The 21344-nt window shown below is 36.8% G+C and overlaps 1 protein-coding gene across 1 annotated transcript in view; it reads right to left on the reverse strand.

Annotated features, from left to right (window-relative positions):
- Window positions 1-533: 533 nt before the first annotated feature.
- SLC25A32 (solute carrier family 25 member 32) overlaps window positions 534-21344 on the reverse strand; it is a 45584-nt gene continuing 24773 nt past the window's right edge. Inside the window, exons 2-7 of the mRNA XM_057734783.1 lie at window positions 12975-13125; window positions 11067-11152; window positions 9543-9703; window positions 8715-8828; window positions 8170-8315; window positions 534-1903 (exon numbers count right to left, since the gene is read on the reverse strand). Of these exons, the coding sequence (XP_057590766.1) occupies window positions 1768-1903; window positions 8170-8315; window positions 8715-8828; window positions 9543-9703; window positions 11067-11152; window positions 12975-13125 (794 nt within the window). The 3' untranslated portion in view covers window positions 534-1767. The remainder of the gene's footprint in view (window positions 1904-8169; window positions 8316-8714; window positions 8829-9542; window positions 9704-11066; window positions 11153-12974; window positions 13126-21344) is intronic.

A 21344-nucleotide genomic window follows, 5' to 3' on the forward strand; every position in this document is an offset into this window, starting at 1 on the left:
CAACACTATTCCTGACTCCTTAGTTTTACTTCTAGCATTTAATACTTGAAATTAGATTATGCATATTTATGTTTTATTATTCACACTAAAATAAATTCCCTAAGGGTAGGAATGTTGTACAGCTCATTTACTGCTATATCCTCAATGCTTGGCAACATACATGGCACAGAGCAGGAAGGAGTGCTGTAACTGTTGATTTGGTGGAAAGAATTCTCTTCTGAGAACTCTTGCAGGGCTTGTAGAAATCTTCTTCCATGTTCTTAACCTAGAAGTGTAGTTATTTAATGCTTATTCATCCTGCTAGCCTGTATGCTCTTAGAGGACAGGAATTATGCATTATTAATTTAGGGGTACACAGGAAACATGCAAATAATGGCACTACCCCTAAAACTCCAAATATAAATTGCCACTTGTCTTTCCATACAGGGACTAGTATCATGATTTCATATGAATAACAGTATAATTCAGAAGTAGGAAAATACATCACATTTAATTTAGAATGCATTCCTCTGCATGTAATGAGATAGAGTAAATACAATTAAGTACTTATTTCATCTTTATTTTTAAAACAAAGCCATTTTCAAAATATAAAAAGAGACCACTTTGCAAAGAACCATTTAAATATGGCTTTGAAAACCACAATATTTTATTTATAACAAACAGATGGTAGTGCAAAAAGCATTCATAGATATTTATGTAAATAAAAATATTAGTATCATTCTGGCATTCTTTTGGGGCAGGTCTTTATACTTATAGAAAATTATAGTAACTTAAAAGTAAAATCAATAATGGCCTTTAGTGTAATTTGTATTTCAACCTGAATTTGAGCAGCCAATGTAGATTGGTCACTTACCCCATAAGTGGATATATCTGGACCCATACATCTGAAATCTGAAGTAGAAAGTTAAAGCTTCTCAATTCCATACAGTTTGTCAACAAACGTACCCGTCATTCTAGTATCTATATAAGGTGATCTATTAGCAACTCCAGTAAGTGATTTATAGCCAAATGTGCTAACTAAGGGCTGACATAGCTGGATCCTAGTTCAGACTTTATAAATATAAAAGACACTAAGTACCTATGCCAAAAAATAACAATGTGATCCAGGATTACATTTTAAATTATGAAAGCCTCTGGGAAAAAAAATACTGATGTATCTGACACCTGTTGTCATTCCTTCTCAAATTAAGAGAAGTACATAACTACATCCCAATTGAATTAAAACAAAAGCACATTTACAGTGGATTTTTTCCCCCACCAAATTTTCCCAGTTCAAAAATGGTCAGGATTTGGGCAACATCTTTTCCAGCAAACCCTTAAAGTTTAATTTACCCTTGAAACAGCAATGACATCTTTTAAGAAGCCATTTTCTTGCTATTGCACAGAAACTGATTTTAAAGCCAATCCAGGCAAATGAGTTCAGAAAAAGGAGCACATTCTTCAAATCCATTCAGTAAATGCTGTAAATCAGCTTCTACGTGGACAACGAAATGAAGAAAATCTGCAAACCTCTCCATTTGGTGTCAGTTTTACCATTGTGTTGCTAGCAGCCATTTCAGGTAGAGGAAGCCAAGTCCCATACATATGGGGAAAGCAAAACCAGAAAAACATTGTGAAGGCTTAGCAGTTCTGTGACTTGTAATGATTATAGTCCCAGTTCAATTATGAGCCATGTTGCTGTGCAGTATTCTTCTGAGTTTCATGTCTCAAATACAAAGAAGCATGTTGCTGCCTTGGGCAGATATACTGGAATTATCTTCTTTTAGTTTACTTTTTATTTTCTCTAAGGCAGAGTAAAAAATGTGAGACATTTTCATACACCACAAAGGTAATACAGCAGGCTGGAGTCACTCTGATCAAATTGGGGGCAATCCCTTTGTAAAATCCACCAATGCCTTCTTTCCTTTAGAGAGAGAGAGAGAGAAAAATTAATTTCCTACAGAGCTAGCCTGAAGATTAACTGATAGGGCATGGAGCCAGTATTCAAACCACACTGGGATTTGAGTCCATGTTTTCAATGTCTTGAAATAATGTAATTTATGAGCCATTTGCAGGGCTTAATTCCTTTTGTGGACTGAGGAAGAAAGGGCAGGGTTACCTCAAACTGAAATGAAAAACGCTTTAAACATAACCATCTTTCAAATGCCTCTAAATGTATGAACATGTAGGAGTATTAACTGATCTAACATAGGCATTAAACATCTCATAACTTATAAAAATGCTAGACAGCACTAAATATAGCACACACAAAAATAAAACCTTACTTCCTTAATGCCCAGAACTAGAATATAGCCTTGAAACTTTTCCCTTAGGTTCTCAATACATATTTACTGAAGTGAACCTAATTTAAATGTTTAAATATTCTGTTCTGATCTTTTAAAATTAAGAAGAAACATGTCTACCTATAACAGTTTAACCATTCCCACGCTGAAGAACAAGCATCTCTTCCATACATGGAAACAAGTGTTTGCAAAAGTTCTGCTACCAGTAGCAGACGTGGGGCCTTCTTTTAACTTTTTTTAAACTTTTTTAAAATTGGAGTATAATTGCTTTACAACGTTGTTAGTTTCTGCTGTACAATGAAGTGAATCAGCTATATGTATACACATATCCCCTCCCTCTTAGACCTCCCTCACTGCCCCATCCCACCCATCTAGGTCATCACAGAGCACTGAGCTGAGCTTCCTGAGCTACACAGCAGGTTTCCACTGGCTATCTGTTTTACACATGGTAGTGTATTTATGTCAAACCTAATTTCCCAATGCATCCCACTGCCCCCTTCCTCCCGTGCCCACACTTCTGTTCTCTACATCTGCATCTCTATTCCTGCCCTGATAATAGGTTCATCTGTACTATTTTTCTAGATTCAACGTACATGCCTTAATATATATTTGTTTTCCTCTTTCTGACTTACTTCACTCTGTATAACAGACTCTAGGTCCATCCATATCTCTACAAACAACCCAATTTCGTTCCTTTTATGGCTGAGTAATAGTCCATTGTATATATATATATACTGCATCTTCTCTATCCATTCATCTGTTGATGGACATTTAGGTTGTTTCCATGACCTGGCCATTGTAAATAGTGCTGCAATGAACACTGGATTACATGTGTTTGTGATTTATGGTTTTCTGAAGGTATATGCCCAGTAGCAGGATTTCTGGGTCATTGGTAGTTCTATTTTTAGGTTTTTAAGGAACCTCCCTACTGTTCTCCACAGTGGCTGTATCAATTTACGTTCCCACCAACAGTGCAAGAGGTGTTGCCTTTGCTCTGCACTCCCTCCAGCATTTAGTGTTTGTAGATTTTTTGGTGATGGCCATTCTGACTGGCGTGAGGTGATACCTCATTGTAGTTTTGATTTGATTTTTCTCTAATAATTAGTGATGTTGAGCATCTTTTCATGTGCCTCTTGGCCATCTATATGTCTTCTTTGGTGAAATGCCTATTTAGGTCTTCTGCCCATTTTTTTATTGAGTTTGTTTTTTTGATATTGAGCTGCATAAACTGTTTATATATTTTAGAGATTAATCCTTTGTTGATTCATTTACAAATATTTTCTTCCATTCGGAAGGTTGTCTTTTCGTCGTGTTTATGGCGTCCTTTGCAGTGCAAAACCTTTTAAGTTTCATAGGTCCCATTTGCTTATTTTTGTTTTTATTTTCATTACTCTAGGAGGTGGGTCATAAAAGATCTTGCTGTGACTTATGTCAAAGAGTGTTTTTCCTATGTTTTCCTCTAAGAGTTTTATAGTGTCTGGTCTTACGTTTAGCTCTTCAATCCATCTTGAGTTTATTTTTGTGTATGGTGTTAGATTTCATTTCATTCTTTTACATGTAGTTGTCCAGTTTTCCCAGCACCATTTATTGAAGAGACTGTCTTTTCTCCACTGTATATTCTTGCCTCCTTTCTCACAAATCAAGTGACCATAGGTACATGGGTTTATCACTGTCTGGGCTTCCTATCCTGTACCACTGATCTATATTTCTGTATTTGTGCCAGTACCATATTGTCTTGATTACTATAGCTTTGTAGTATAGTCTCACATCAGGGAGCCTGATTCCTCCAGTTCCGTTTTTCTTTCTCAAGATTGCTTTGGCTATTTGGGGTCTTTCATGTTTCCATGCAAATTGTAAAATTTTTGTTCTAATTCTGTGAAAAATGCCATTGGTAATTTGATAGGGATTGCACTGAACCTGTAGATTGCTTTGGGTAGTATAGTCATTTTCACAATATTGAGTCTTTCAATTTAGGAGCATGGTATGTCTCTCCATCTATTTGTGTCATCTTTTATTTCCTTCATCAGTGTTTTATAGTTTTCTGAGTACAGGTCTTTTAGCTCCTTAGGTAGGTTTATTCCTAGGTATTTTATTCTTTTTGTTGCAATGGTAAATGGGATTGTTTCCTTAATTTCTCTTTCTGATCTTCTGTTGTTAGTGTATGGGAATGCAAGAGACTTCTGTGCATTAATTTTGTATCCTGCAATCTTATCAAATTCATTGATTAGTTCTAGTAATTTTCTGGTGGCATCTTTAGGATTTTCTATGTATAGTATCATGTCATCTGCAAACAGTGGCAGTTTTACTTCTTTTCCAATTTGTACTCCTTTTATTTTTCTTCTGAGTGTTGTGGACTTCCAATTATTGAAGAGGCTATCTTTTCTCCGTTGTATATTCTTGGCTCCTTTGTGAGAAATTAGGTGACCATATATGCGTGGGTTTATCTCTGGGCTATCTTGTACCATTAACCTATATTTCTGCTTTTGTGCCAGTACAATACTGTCTTGATTACGTACACTTTGCAGAATAGTCTAAAGTCAGGGAGTCTTATTCAATTGCTAGGACTTTCAATAAATACTACGTTGAATAATAGTGGCAAGAGTGGACATCCTAGTCTTGTTGCTGATCTTAGAGGAAATGCTTTCAGTTTTTCACCATTCAGAATGATGCTTGCTGTGGGTTTTATTATGTTGAGGTAGTCTCCCTCTATGCCCACTTTCTGGAGAGTTTTTTTTATCATATACTGGTGTTGAATTTTGTCAAAAACTTTTCCTGCATCTATTGAGATGATCATGTGGTTTCTATTCTTTAATTTGTTAATATGGTGTATCATGTTAATTGATTTGCATATATTGAAGAATCCTTGCATCCCTGGGATAAATCCCACTTGATCATAGTGTATGATCTTTTTAATGTGTTGTTGGATTCTGTTTGCTAGTATTTTCTTGAGGATTTTTGCATCTATGCTCATCAGTGATTTGGCCTGTAATTTTCTTTTGTGACATCTTTGCCTGGTTTTGCGATCAGGGTAATGGTGACCTCATTGAACGAGTTCAGAGTGTTCCTCTCTGAAATTTTTTTGAAAGAGTTTGAGAAGGATGGGTGTTAGCTCTTCTCGAAATGTTTGATAGAATTCACCTGTGAAGCCATCTAGTCCTGAATCTTTGTTGGAAGATTTTAAATTAGTTTCTGTTTCATTACTTGTGATTGGTCTGTTTATATTTTCTAATAATTTCTGGTCTTGGAAAGTTGTATCTTTCTAAGAATTTGTCCATTTGTTCCAGGTTGTCCATTTTATTGGCATAAAGTTGCCTATAGTAGTCTCATGATTCTTTGTATTTCTGCAGTGTCAGTTGTGTTTCTCCTTTTCCATTTCTAATTTTACTGATTTGAGTCCTCTCCTTCCTTTCTTTATGAGTCTGGCTAAAGATTTATCAATTTTGTTTATCTTCTCAAAGAACCAACTTTTAGTTTTATTGATCTTTGCTATTGTTTTCTTCATTCCTATTTCACTTATTTCTGCTTTGATCTTTATGATTTCTATCCTACTAACTTCTGGTTTTCTTTGTTCTTCCTTTTATACTTACTTTAGGCATAAGGTTAGATTGTTTGAGATTTTTCTTGTTTCTTGAGGTGAGACTGAATTGCTATAAACTTCCCTCTTAGAACTGCTTTTGCTGCATCTCATAGGTTTTGGGTCATTGTGTTTTCACTGTCATTTGTTTCTAGGTGTTTTTTTTACTTCCTCTTTGATTTCTTCAGTGATCTCTTGGTTATTCAGCAGTGCACTGTTTAGCCTCCATGTATTTTTTTCCCCCGTAACTGATTTCTAATCTCATAGTGTTGGGGTCAGAAAACATGCTTGATATGATTTCAATTATCTTAAATTTTCCGAGGCTTGATTTGTGACCCAAGATGTGATCTATCCTGGAGAATGTTCCATGTGCACTTGAGAAGAAAGTGTATTCATCTGCTTTCAGGTGGAATGTCCTATAAATATTAATTAAATCTATCTGGTCTATTATGTCATTTAAAGCCTGTGTTTCCTTATTTGTTTTCTATTTGAATGATCTGTCCATTGGTGTGAGGCGTTAAAGTTGCCCACTATTATTGTATTACTATCAATTTCTCCTTTTACGGCTGTTAGCATTTGCCTTATGTATTGAGGTGCTCCTATACTGGGTGCATATATATTTATAGCTGTTATATCTTCTTGGATTGATCCCTTGATCATTATGTAGTGTCCTCCCTTATGTCTTGTAACAATCTTTATTTTAAAGTCTAATTTGATACAAGTACTGCTACTCCAGCTTTCCTGTGATTTCCATTTGCATGCAATATCTTTTTCCATCCCCTCCATTTCAGTCTGTATGTATCCATAGGTATGAAGTGGGTCTCTAGTAGACAGCATACATATGGGTGTTGTTTTTGTATTCATTCAGCCAGTCTGTGTGTTTTGGTTGGAGCATTTAATCCATTTATATTCAAGATGATTTTTTTTCTTTTTAATTTTAATACATTTTTTTGGCGGGGGCTGCATTGAGTCTTTGTTGCTGTGTGGGCTTCATCTAGTTGGCGCTAGTGGGCCTACTTTTAGTTGTGGTCCTCACTGCAGTCGCTTCTCTTGTTGTGGAGCAGGGGCTGTAGGCATGTAGGCTTCAGTAGTTGTGGCTCTTGGGCTCTAGAGTGCAGGCTCAGTAGTTGTGGCACTTGGGCTTAGTTGCTCTGAGTCATGTTCAAGATGATTATTGATATGTATGTTCTCATTACCATTTTCTTAATGGATTTGGGTTTTTAGGTCTTTTTCTTCTCTTGTGTTTCCCGCCTAGAGAGGTTCCTTTAGCATTTTTTGTAAAGCTGGTTTGGTGGTGCTGAATTCTCTTAGCTTTTGCTTATCTGCAAAGCTTTGGATTTCTCCATCAAATCTGAATGAGATCCTTGCTGGGTAGAGTAATCTTGGTTGCAGGTTTTTCCCTTTTATTACTTTAAGAATATCCTGTCACTCCCTCCTGGCCTGCAGAGTTTCTGCTGAAAAAACAGCTGATAACCTAATGGGGATTCCCTTGTATGTTATCTGTTGCTTTTCCCTTGCCACTTTTAATATTTTTCTTTGAATTCAATTTTTGTTAGTTTGATTAATATGTGTCTTTGTGTGTTCTTCCTAGGGTTTATCCTGTATGGGACTTTGTGCTTCCCAGACTTGGGTGGCTATTTCCCATGTTAGGGAAATTTTCAGCTATTATCTCTTCAAATGTTTTCTCAGACCCTTTCTCTTCTTCTGGGACCCCTATAATTCAAACACTGGTGTGTTTGATGTTGTCCCAGAGGTCTCTGAGACTATCTTCAATTCTTTTCATTCTTTTTTCTTTATTCTGGTCCTCAGGAGTTATTTCCACCATTCTATCTCTCAGCTCACTTATTCATTCTTCTGCCTCAGTTATTCTGCTATTGATTCCTTTTAGTGTATTTTTTTCATTTCTTCCTAATGAGTCAAGATGGCAAACCAGGAGGATGTGACTCCCCCTGCCGCCCCACTCTGTGGGGCCTTCTTAATTGTACTAAACTAGATTTTTTTTTTATGTCTTCCTATGTTCAATGCCATTCAAATATCTTATGACACCTAAATTTTATTTAATTTGTCAGTACTTTCACAGATCTCATTTGATTTTTGTAAACAACTTTGTCAACCTAGATATTCAAATTTTATAAATGAAGAAGTTGAGTTTCATGGTTCTCTATGGAGTAAATTGGATATTGGGAGGAAGGTTCCATCAGCCATGTTTTCACCACAGACACTGGTCAGTACTACAAAACTAACGTCAACTGGACATTTTAAGATTTACAAGGTACCTACTAAGAGCCATTTTGATATACCACATGCTCTTACCTCCATGTCTTTGTGATTACATCCAATACACCACTGTAAAACATGTGTTGATCCTGCAGACGAGCTCTTACAACTTGGTATGGGTATGTTGCTGCCACGGCAAATATTTTGGATAGTGCTGCCACTGATATATATTCTACTGTGCTCTAAAACGACAATATAAAACATTTGTTTTTACTGTATGTCAATCATATCTTAATAAAAGTTCTTAAAAAAAAAACAAAAAAAACAAAAAAAATTTTGTTTTCCTGTAGACAGGGTTTCTTTAAAAATATAGAAGTAAAAATTACACAGGAAAACAAACATTGAAGTGGATCCATAAGTGAAAAATACTGTTTCCCCTCTTAAAACAAGCTCTGTGCAATGGGGTTCTATTTTTTACCATTGTGTGTCATTAAACTGTAAAGTATTTAAGTATAAATTAAATTAGTGGCAGAGTTGGTACTCATCATCATAGCAATATTACCAAAGTAAATATGACAAAATTTCCATCTATGAAATGCCCATAAAAGTAAATACCAGTGTTTTTTCAAGAATCATCTTACCAACTGTGCTTCTGGTAATCTATTGGTATGCTGGTTGTATTTCAATTTCAACAATTCATATGCCATAAACTGAAGGGCACCATGTGATGTTCCAAATAGCCCAGGAACAAACCCCTAAAAAGGAACAAATGGAGAAAAAAAAATGTTAAACTAAGCAAGTTCCCTAGGGACCACAGCTTCTGGGGAGGGGAGTAAGGAATGAGTGACCTCAATGTATGATTTAGAGAAACAGCTACTAAACAAAGTTTTAGACAGTCCTTCTTACACCCACCAGTGTCATGATGATACTTCTTATGGTAATGAGGATAAACAGTTTAAAGTACAATTTCAATACAGATTTTGATTTTCATTAAATTGCTCCTTGCCTAAGTCTGGCTTCTTCTGAATGACCTGTGGTCAGTCCTGAGAACTCAGACAATAGAGCCAAGGGAAATTCCAATTGTCAGCTATTAAAAATATAGTGATAGGGCTTCCTAGGTGGCACAGTGGCTAAGAATCTGTCTGCCAATGCAGGAGACAAGGGTTCAATCCCTGCTCCAGGAAGATCCCACATGCCTTGGAGCAACTAAGCCCGTGCGCCACAACCATTGTCTGTGCTCTAGAGCCCGTGAGCCACAACTATTGAGCCCATGTGCTGCAACTACTGAAGCCCATGAGCCTAGAGCCCATGCTCCGCAACAAGAGAGGCCACAGCAATGAGGAACCCGTACACCACAATGAAGAGTAGCCCCCACTCACCGCAACTAAAGAAAGCCCGTGTACAGCAAAAAAGACCCAACACAGCCAATAAAATAAATTTATAAAAAAAAAATTGATAATAATCATTACCTTATACAATCCACGCACACCTTCATACTTATATATTTTCACGAGTGTATCAAACATTCCTTTATATTGCCGCTGTGAGGCATTAACAACACCATCATACTGTAACATAAGGCGAGTTTTTGTTACCCATAATGGGTTGGTAATGCAGAGGGTCATGGCTCCTGAAATCAGATTTAAATAATATCACTCAGTATTCAGGTACTTTCTCACTTCTGACAATCTGAATTAAGAACAGTCTGTTTATATAAAGAATGCGGGTGCCCAGGGGCTGTACCTGCAATAGCAAGATGTGGTCCCTGAGGCACGGACCTAGGGTTAATGGGTAGACATAGTTCTTGGTGGTCTTAAAAAGTTCCCCATGTGGTTAGTGAGAAATAAAAAGGAGATGAAAATGTGAAACACTTTTCCTTTGATGTGTAAGGATAGTAAAGATGTCCTGGCTCCTAAACAAAGTGGCCTAGTGTGGGGAACAGACAGATGTCCTGGGAAGCAGATGCTGATGAGATACATGTACTTAGGAGGAGGATACAGTACAACCTAGAGGGGCTGAAGGACCAGGAATCCAGCACCTCAATCAACTGTGCATGTACATGTGTATATTCACTCCAACTTCATCACGATCGTCCTCAAACCCACTCAAAGTAGCCTCTACACCTTGAAAATTAAACAACTACGTAATGTCAAAAGTAATATTTACATTCTTTACAGAAAGTGATGATTGTTTAAAAAAAAAATCATCACCTCGTTAGGTTTCTCATTTGCCAAGTTTCCTAAGCAGTCCTTTATTCAGCAACTATTTATTGAGTTCTATTGTGAGCCAGGTCTCTGCTAGCAGCTAGGTATTAAAAAATGAGCAAGATAATTCTTGCCTTAAAAAACAATCAGTAAAACTGTACACTTTAAATAGATGCAGTTTATTGTATGTCAACTGTATCTCAATAAAAGTTCTTAAAGGAAAAAAAAAAACAATCAGTAAACATTAAGAAACCAAGGGGGGGAATTCCCTGGTGGTCCAGTGGTTAGGACTCAGCACTTTCACTGCTGAGACCTGGGTTCAATCCCTGGTTGGGAAACTAAGATCCCACAAGCCATGCGGAGTGGCCAAAAACAAAAAAAAAACCCAAGGTGACAAGCTATCAAAGTAGGAGTTACAAAGACGTATGAGTCTACTTTGTTTTTTCCTTCTGAATGTTATACATGAGGCAATTAAACAAGGATACTAAATTGTTTAATTCGAAAATGGAAATTATACTTTAATTGAAGAAACACTATACCAAACCATCTTAAATCATTTGAAGGTCATGATCTTTCTAAATGTTCCCTTTGTGACAAGCAAAATTCTTGAAATCTATCCAGAGTAATCCATCAGAATACCCACCTTCTAAGAAATTTCATGTGATAACTGATTACTCTAGTTAGATGAGTATATTTAAACTCAGGTGTTCAGAGGAAAAAAAGGCAAATACAGAACAAAAGTGAAAATCAAGTTGGAAGTGATGTTTTATATTTCACACACTGCCTTACCAGCTTCAGCAGCTGAGATGAGATATTCTGTTGCCTCTAACCTTTCAGCTCTTCCTTCTGTCTTATATGATTTGATGGCATTGTAACTAAAAGAATTAAACATGAACAGCTGGATAAATATCTGAATGGGTGTCATAAACCAGTAAATTCTATTTTAAAGTGTGGGTAACTTAACAATACCTCAAAAGTAGAAGTCAATGCATAATTCAACTACAAAACAAGACCTTTTTCAAATAATGGATTTACTGGAAATGGTTTACTGTAAGACTATACCATCCCTCCCCCCAAATGTGTAAGGCTGGCAATACATAAGTAAAATATTTTCATCACATGCTCAATCATTAATAAAAACAGCAAACGGGAAAATTGGAAGGCAGAGGGTGGTACAGCAATTGGGCAGACAAAAAAAAAAGGGCAGCTAACAAATATGTGCTGAACACCTATGTTCAGATACTGTGGTTGGCAATTCTGATATATAAAACACTCCACAGATCCCATCTAACAGATTAACAAGGACCATAGTGGCACACAAGAAATCATAACAAAAAATAACAGTATAATAAGAGATTCAGAAACTATTACTGAGATTAGAGAAGGCTTTGTGTAGGAGGCAGCACACTGAGCCGGGTATGGACAGACAGGTGCAGTTTCAATAGGGAAACGAGCATGAGCAAACGTTATAGGGATGGATGGGAAGACAGGGCAAAGTGAGCCACATGGACATTTATGCTTTACTTGGCAGAAAACAGCCACAAAATGCTTCTGAGTAAGGGAGTTAAATCACCTTTTTTTTGTTTGACTCCAATTTCTACTTTCCTCCAGGAAGAAGACTTCAACTAAATAAATCTTTCCAAACTTGACCAATCCATTTTATCATAAAACAAGTATACTGTTTTATTGTAATTTCAACACATAAACCTTATATGGCTTCCCTTAGAAGCTCTCTTCAAAGAATCCACACAACTGAAATTATTAACAGAACAAATTTTATACATACAGTTTCAACCATCTAAGTATGTCTTACAACGAAAAATAGGAAAAATATTTAAACAATATTGAGGCTGATTTTTATTTTGATTTCACTTAGAAAATATTTTAAGGTTGGTTTGGATACTGCCATAAGATTACGAGAGATCAAGTAAAATATAGGACATAAAAGAGAAGAAGGCAAATATACCAGGTATTGATGTTTTCCTAAAAATGCCATGTATTAAAACAAAAGCCTCCCCATTCATGGATTCAGTTTCAAATATCAGAGGCAAGCTTAGGGCAGCATGCACTCCTCCACTGCAATGTGATAATGCTTTGTTTCCACACCCTTGTATACCCAATAACTTGAATATGGTTGCCACAGGTGCTTTCTGCGGCTTCTTCAGTAAGGATCCAATAGCAGTTATTACAGATGGTGATGATACCTGACAGTGAAGGCGTGAGGAAATGAATGAGCTATGAAGGTGAAGGAGCAGGTCAAATAGGAGGTAAGAAGGAACATGCCTCAGACTCTCTCAGTCATGTGCTGGCTTTGGTTTTCTGTTCTGGTAGGGCTGTCCTGTGATGCATGTTCTTATGGGGACTCTAAGGTCTGTCCTCTTCTGTTTTTCCAACTTCGTTATGAATAATGTATTTTGGGGAGCCATCTTCCTGAATCCATCTCATAGAAATGGTTTCTGGAAGAGTGTTTCTCCATCTCATCATTTTACTTTCTTCCTGTTAATAATTTTTTTCTCTGCCTCTGATAATAGCTTACAGATGATGAAACTAATAAGCCATTTTGCTCTTTCAAGCCCTTCCAACTCAAAGGAACTGATTAAATGACTCATCCTGCTTCACCAACTGATTTTTAAAAAAATCATTAAAAACAAAAATTCTTTTTCATTTACTATTGTAAAATCTCTCGGATCTACTCACAAGAAAAAGTAGAGTCCCCAGGATAAACCTGCACCCCACACATTTGGGGTTACTCCTTGGTAAAGCCCCCGTAGTCCATCAAGTTTCCAAATGGTGGTCAAGCAATGCAAAATTCCTTTATATTTCGGTCTCAGTTCCAATCCATCACTCACTGCAGTAAAGGATACACAGAGTTAGGTGGGAACAAAGTTCTAGCTCTGAATTATATATAAACATATAGATATCACACAATCAGTCACAGAAAGGAGGTAAATTCAAAAGAAAAACATTTTTTTGGTAGATAAAATTTTTTTCCAGGATTTGATATTTTTAAATTAATACAGTCATACATTTATCTAAGTTTTAAGTGCCTAGTATGTCCTCAAAAAAACTTGGATAAAGATGTGAGGAGTGGGACTTCCTAGGTGGTGCAATGGGTAAGAATCTGCCTGCCAATGCAGGGCACACGGGTTTGATCCCTGCCCCAGGAAGATATCACATGCCGCGGAGCAACTAAGCCCGTGCGCCACAACTATTGAGCCTGCACTCTAGAGCCTGTGAGCCACAATTATTGAGCCCATGTGCCGCAACTACTGAAGCCCACATGCCTAGAGCCTGGGCTCTGCAACAAGAGAGGCCACTGCAATAAGAAGCCCGCGCACCACAAAATGAAGAGTAGCCCCCACTCACTGCAACTAGAGAAAGCCTGTGTGCAGCAACAAAGACCCAACACAGCCAATAAAATAAAATTAAAAAAAAAAAAAAAAGATGTGAGGAGTGACAAAAAAGAAAATGTAGAGAATAGGATAAAACTTTCTGGAAATTCTCTTGCTACTGTCCCAACACACACACATACAACCAAAATCAGAATAGAAAGTAGAAAATCCCAACCACAGTTTTCTTACTCTCAAAAGTTCTAAATTAATAAAACATTCTGTTTCTTAAATAAGGAGAATTTAAATCTGTTTTGGAAGTTTAAAAGATAACGCTTATTTTAAATAACTTCTATTTCATGAAAGACCCCACAACCTAATAAAAGATTGAAAAAAATTTGTAGTTTAGAGTTAATATACCTAATTCACAAAAAGGATTCACAAATCAGTAAGAAAATGAAAAACAGCCTAAAAAATTTATGGGTAAATTACATAAGCTGTTGATTCATAGAAAACTTCACACAGTCAAATGGAACACAATAGAGAGCCCAGAAATAAATCCACCCACTTACGGTCAATTAATCTATGACAAAGGAGGCAAGAATATACAATGGAGAAAAGACAATCCCTTGAATAAGTGTGCTGGGAAAACTGGATAGCTACATGTAAAAGAATGAAATTAGAACATTCTCTAACACCATATACAAAAATAAACTCAAAATGGATTAAAGAACTAAATGTAAGACCAGATACCATAAAACTCCTAGAGGAAAACACAGGCAGAACACTCTTTGACATAATTGTAGCAATATTTTTTTGAATCCATCTCCTAAAACAGAGGAAATAAAAGCAAAAACAAACAAATGGGATCTAATTAAACTTAAAAGCTTCTTCACAGCAAAGGAAACCATTGATTAAGTGAAAAGACAACCTACTGAATGCAAGAAAATATTTGCAAATGATATGACTGATAAGGGATTGATATCCAACATGTATAAACAGCTCCTACAACTCAACATCAAAAAGACAAACAAACCTTGTTGCAGGGGCGGGGTGCTGAAACACAGGCTGGCGTGAACAAACCTGGGGAGAGGACTGGGGCTGGGTGCATGAAGACTGCCTGAAGGGACGGAAGTGTAATCGGGGCCACAACTGGGTGTGTGCTGGGCAGAGCCTGGATCCACCATAGGAGCCCCACTGTTCATACACACACACACACACACACACACACACACACACACACGAAGTGAGGGGTGAAGGCCCCACCACAGCAGCCTCATTCTCAGTGTGCTCACAGCAGGTGTAGCTCCACCTCTAGGAGCTCTAGGAGTGCACAGGCACCAGCAGGTGGGCCACACACAGAGATGAGGCTAAAATCTGAGCAGATCCCCAGTGATGGAGACTTCACAAGCAGGGCTGAAATCGGAGCCATGTCCCAGCAGCTGTGTGGATTTATGTGGCTGGTGGCTCTGTAAGTGTAGTACCTGAAGGACACTGGAGCAGATTACTGGCACTCCCATGGCTGGGGCAGGTCTGGTGTTAGGATTGGTGGGCTTTGTGGACACCTGCATGTGGAGGTGGGGCTGGGGTCTGGGCTGATTCCATAGCTCCCATGAGAGGATCCTGGTGCTGGACTTCAGTGGATCTGTGCTGGCGGCTTTGTGAGCACAGTGCCTGAGGGACATCCTGGCCAACTGCCTGCATTCCCACAACTGAGATGGGGCTGATGGCAGTGCCAACAACAGTGTACTTTGCGAGCCCACACAGGCGACACCACAAAGTGCATTTCCTGGTGGACAGCTCCTAGGGAGGAATACTCAATGACTCCTCTCCCAGCAGCAGCACTCCAATCCCACCTACCTCACACTGTAGCTTAGAACTGAATGTGGGGGCTTGTACTCCAACAACTGGGGAAGCAAACCCTGCCCCTGACAGGGCTGTGACAACCACAGAGCAAAGATGAGGTCCCATTCACCATCCAGTGCAGGCTCTGGTTACCACAACAATCACACCCCCATCAAGGGGATAACAGCCAGCACACACTGAGATAAGAAGCAGCAGGCAGCCATACTAAAAACAACCCTTGCACCAAAAATATTAGACTCAGGCAGGCTACACAAGGATAGTCCCACATAAAAACAGCCCCTCAAGACCACAGTAGATAACTGTTTTTCCTAAACTCTTAGAGTCAGTGAAATATAAGTAAAATGAAGAAACATAAAAACCACAGCCAACTAAAAGATCGAGATGTCCCCTGAAAGAATGAACAATGAAATGGCCCTTTTCAGTCTACTAGACCCTAAGTTCAAAAAGAAGGTAATAAAAATACTAAAGGAATTAAGAAAGGATACCAACAGAAATGCAGATTACTGCAAAAAAAATAGAAACTATAAAGAGAAGTCAATTAAAATTAGAAAACTCTTTTGCTGAAAGCTGAACTAAAGTCAATAAATAGCAAGCTGAATAACGCAGAACAACAAATAAGTGATTTGGAAGATAAAATAATGAAAATCACCCAATCGGAACAAAAGATAGAAGACAAATGAAACCAATATATGAGACCTACAGGATAATTTAAAGTGTGCCAATCTATGCATAATAGGGATCCCAGAAGAGGAAGAAAAAGAAAAGGTATTCAAAAATGTATTTGAAGAAATTATGGCCTAAAACTTCCCAAACCTAACCCAAGGAAACAGATATCCAGGTACAGGAAGCATAGATGGTCCCAAACAAGATGAACCCAAACAGACCTACTCCAAGACATATTATAATTAAAACAACAAAAATTAAAGAGAGGATTCTAACAGCAGCAAGAGAAAAACAAAAAAGTTAATTACAAGGGAACTCCCATAAGGCTATCAGCTGATTTTTCTACAGAAGTGTTGCAGGGCAGAAGGGAATGGCAAGATATGTTCTACAGAAGTGTTGCAGGGCAGAAGGGAATGGCAAGATATATTCAAAGTCCTAAAATGGAAAAACCTGCAACCTAGGATACTGTACCCAGCAGAATTATCATTTTAAAATACAAGGAGAGAGGGACTTCGCTGGTGGCACAGTGGTTTAGAATCTACCTGAGAATGCAGGGGACATGGGTTCAATCACTGGCCCAGAAAGATCCCACATACCACAGAGCAACTAAGCCCGTGAGCCACAACTACTGAGCCCATGTGCTGCAACTACTGAAGCCCATGCACCTAGAGCCTATGCTCTACAACAAGAGAAGCCACTGCACTGAGAAGCCCCTGCACCGCAATGAAGAGTAGCCCTCACTCACTGCAACTGGAGAAAGTCCACGTGCAGCAACAAGGAGCCAACACAGCCAAAATAAATACACAAATAAATAAATTTATATAAAAAAATATAAGGAGAGATAAAAAATTTCTCAAACAAAAACTAAAAAAAAAAATAGCAATACTAAACTTATCTTAAAAGAAATGTTGAAAAGTCTTGTCTAAACAAAATAAGCAAGAATCTATAAGATAGAGAATCACAATTGGAAAATAAATCACTTGAGTAAAAAAATTTTTTGTGAAAGCAATTAAAACTACAAACAGATAAACATGAAGATTTTAAAAAGGCCATCAAAATCATAAAATGTAGGGAAGGGAAGTAAGAAAGTGTAGATTTTTTCAGAATGTGTTTGAATTTATATGACTATGGATCTAGAGCCAGTATATAGTAATGGATTAACATACTTGAAAACCAGGGCAACCACAAATCAAAAACACAACAGACTCACAAAAACCAAAAGGAAAACTCAAGCACAATAAAAAAAAAAAAAAAAAAAAAAAACCAAAAAAGGAAAAGAAATAGAGAAGAAATACAAAACCAACTGGAAAACAAGGTTTAAAATTGGAATAAATCCCTATCTATCAATATTTACCTTAAATGTCCATGAACTAAATGCTTAAATCAAAACACAGAGTGGCAGACTGGATTAAAAAAACAAGAGCCTACAATTCACTGCCGACAACAGACCCACTTTAAAGTGAAGGACACACATAGATTGAAAGTGAGGGCGTAGAAAAAGATATTCATGTAAATGGAAATGACAAGAATAGGGTAGGAATACTCGTATCAGACAAAACAGACTTTGAAGAACAGTATATAATAATAAAAGCATCAATACAAGAAGAGAACATTACACTTGTTAATATACATGCAACGAATGTGAGCACCTAAATACATAAAACAAATACTAACAAATAAAAGAGAGAAATTGCTGGGAATGCAATAACAGTAGGAGACTTTAACACTCCACTGACGTCAATAGACAGATTTTCAGACAGAAAATCAATAACGCAACAGAGATCCTAAATGACACAACAGAACTGTTAGACTTAACTGATATTTTCAGGACATTATATCCAAAAACAAAAACAAAAAACCAGATTACACATTCTTTTCAAGCATGTGTATATCAGAATACACATGGAACATTCCTTAGGACAGACCACATACGAGGACACAAAACAAGCCTCAACAAATTTAAGAGGATAGAAATTATTTCAAGCATCTTTTCTAACCACTAAGGCATGAAATTAGAAATCAACCACAGAAAGAGTAGTGAGGGAAAATAAAGAAATGAAAAAAAAAAAAAAAAAAACAAAAAAACAAAAACACCATGATTACATGGAGACTAAAATAACATGCTATTAACAACCCAATGGGTCAACGATGAAATCAAAGAAAAAATTAAAAAATACCTTGAGAAAAATGACAATGAAAACACAACCATACAAAATCCTTGGAATGCAGCAAAAGCAGTCCTAAGAGTGAAGCTCATAGCAACATAGGTGGTCCTCAGAAAGCAAGAAAAATCTGAAATAACCTAACCTACCACCTAAAAGAAAAAGGATGAGCAAAACCTAAAGTTCGCAAAAGGAAGGAACTAACAAAGATAAGAGAAGAAATAAATTTAGAGGTTAAAATAACAATAGAAATAGTCAATAAAACCAAGAGCTGGCTTTTTTGAAAGGATAAACAAAATTGACAAACCTCTGGAGAGGCTCACCAAGAAGAAAAGAGAGAGGACCCAAATAAATTAAGAAATGAAAGGAGAAATAACCGACACCACAGAAATATGAAAGGCCATAAGAGAATACTACAAACAATTACATGCCAACAAACTAGACAACCTAGAAGAAATGGACAAGTTTCTGGAAACTTACAGCCCACCAAAAACAGAATCAAGAAGAAATAGACACTCTGAACAAAATGATCACTAGAAGTGAAAATTTTAAAAAAAGGAAAGAAACCAAAAAAGAAAGAAACCAAAAACCAAAAATCAAAACCAAAAAACCCTCCCAGCAAACAAAAGTCCAAAACTGGTGACTTCACTGGGGAATTCTAACAAACGTACAAAGAGCTTACACCAATCCTTCTCAAACTCTTCCAAGGAAAAGATACACTTAATAAACAAAGTCCAGGACCAGATGGCTTCATGGATGAATTCTACCAAACATTTAGAGAAGAGTTAACATCTATCATTCTGAAACTGTTCCAAAAAGCAGCAGAGGAAGAAACACTTCTAAATTCATTCAATGAGGCCATCACCACCCTGATAGCAAAACCAGACAAAAACATCACAAAAAAAGGAAAATTACAGGTGAGTATCACTGATGAACATAGATGCAAAAGCCCTCAACAAAATACTAGCAAACAGAATGCAACAATACATTAAAAAGATCACACATCATGATCAATTGGGATTTATCCCAGGGATACAAGGATTTTTCAATACCTACAAATCAATGTGATAAACATTAATAAACTGAAGAATAAAAACCATATGATCATCTCAATAGATGTAGAAAAAACTTTTGACAAAATTGAACACCCATTTATGATTAAAAAAATAACCTCTCCAGAAGGTGAACACAGAGGGGACGTGCCTCAACATAATAAAGGCCATATATGGCAAACCCATGGCTAATATCATACTTAACAGTGAAAACTTGAAAGCATGTCCTTTAAGATCAGGAACAAGATAAGGATGTCCATTATCACCACTTTTAGTCAACATAGTTTTGGAAGTCTTAGCCACAGCAATCAGAGAGGAAAAAGAAATAAAAGGAATTCAAACTGGAAAAGAAGAAGTAAAGCTGTCACTGTTTGCAGATGACATGATACTACATAGAAAATCCTGAAGATACTACCAGAAAACTACTAGAGTTCATCAATTAATTTGGTGACATTCCTGAATACAAAATTAATATACAGAAATCTGTGGCACTTCTACATACTAAAAATGAAACATAAGAAAGAAAAATACAGAAAACAATCCCATTGACCACTGCATCGAAAACAAAAAATACCTAAGACTAAACCTACCTAAGGAAGCAAAGGAACTGTAAGATGCTGATGAAAGAAACTGAAAATGAAACAGATAGAAAGATATACCATATTCGAAGGACTGGAAGAATTAACACTGTCAAAATAACTATACTACCCAAAGCAATCTACAGATTCAATGCAGTCCCTCAAATTACCAATGCACTTTTCACAGGATAAGAACAAAATTTTTAAAAATTTGTACAGAAACACAAAAGACCGCAAATAGCCAAAACAATATTGAGAAAGAACAGAGCTGGAAGAATTACACTTCCTGACTTCAGACTATATTACAAAGTTACAGTAATCAAAACATTATGATACTAGTAAAAAACAAACATATAGACCAATGGAACATGATAGAAAGTCCAGAAATAAACCCACTCACTTATGATCAATTAATTTACAAACAAAAGATGCAAGAATATACACTGGAGAAAAGATAGTCTCTTTAATAAGTAGTGCTGGGATAATCAGACAGCTACATGTAAAAGAATGAAATTAGAACATATCTAACAAAACAAACAAAAAAATAAACTCAAAATGGATCAAAGACCTAAATGTAAGACCTCTTACAGGAAAACAGGCAGAGGACTCTTTAAAATAAATCACAGCAATATTTTTTTTGGATCCAACTCCTAGAGTAATGAAAATAAAAACAAAAAGAAACAAATAGGACTTACTTAAAACCTTTTGCACAACAAAGGAAACCATAAACAAAACAAAAAGACAACCCACAGAATGGGAGAAAGTATTTGCAGATAATAAAACCAACAAGGGATTAATTTCCAAAATATACAAACAGCTCATACAGCTTAATATCAAAAGAACAAACAGACTAATCAAAAAATGGGCAGAAGACCTAAATAGACCTTTCTCCAAAGAAGACATTCCAAATGGCTGACAGGCAACATGAAAAGATGCTCAACACTGCTAATTATCAGAGAAATGCAAATCAAAACTACAATGAGGTACCACCTCACACACAGTCAGAATGGCCATCATTAAAAAATCTACAAATAATAAATGCTGGAGAGGGTGTGGAGAAAAGGGAGCCCTCCTATACTGTTGGTGGGAATGTAAATTGGTACAGCCATTATGGATAATGGTACGGAGGTTTCTTAGAAAAATAAAGTTATCTTATGATCCTGCAATCCCACTCCTTGGCATAAACCCAGAGAAAACTCTCATTCACAAAGATACATGCACCCCAATGGTCTTAACAGCACTATTTACAATACCCTAGGCATGGAAGCAACCTAAGTGTCTCTGAACAGATGAATGGATAAAGGAGATGTGCTACATATATACAATGGAATATTACTCAGCCATATAAAAGAATGAAATAATGCCACTTGTAGCAACATGGATGGACCTAGAGAATATCATATTAAGTGAAATAAGT

This window comes from Hippopotamus amphibius, chromosome 5 (assembly GCF_030028045.1).
Source record: "Hippopotamus amphibius kiboko isolate mHipAmp2 chromosome 5, mHipAmp2.hap2, whole genome shotgun sequence".
In the NCBI taxonomy this organism is placed as follows: Eukaryota; Metazoa; Chordata; class Mammalia; order Artiodactyla; family Hippopotamidae; genus Hippopotamus; species Hippopotamus amphibius.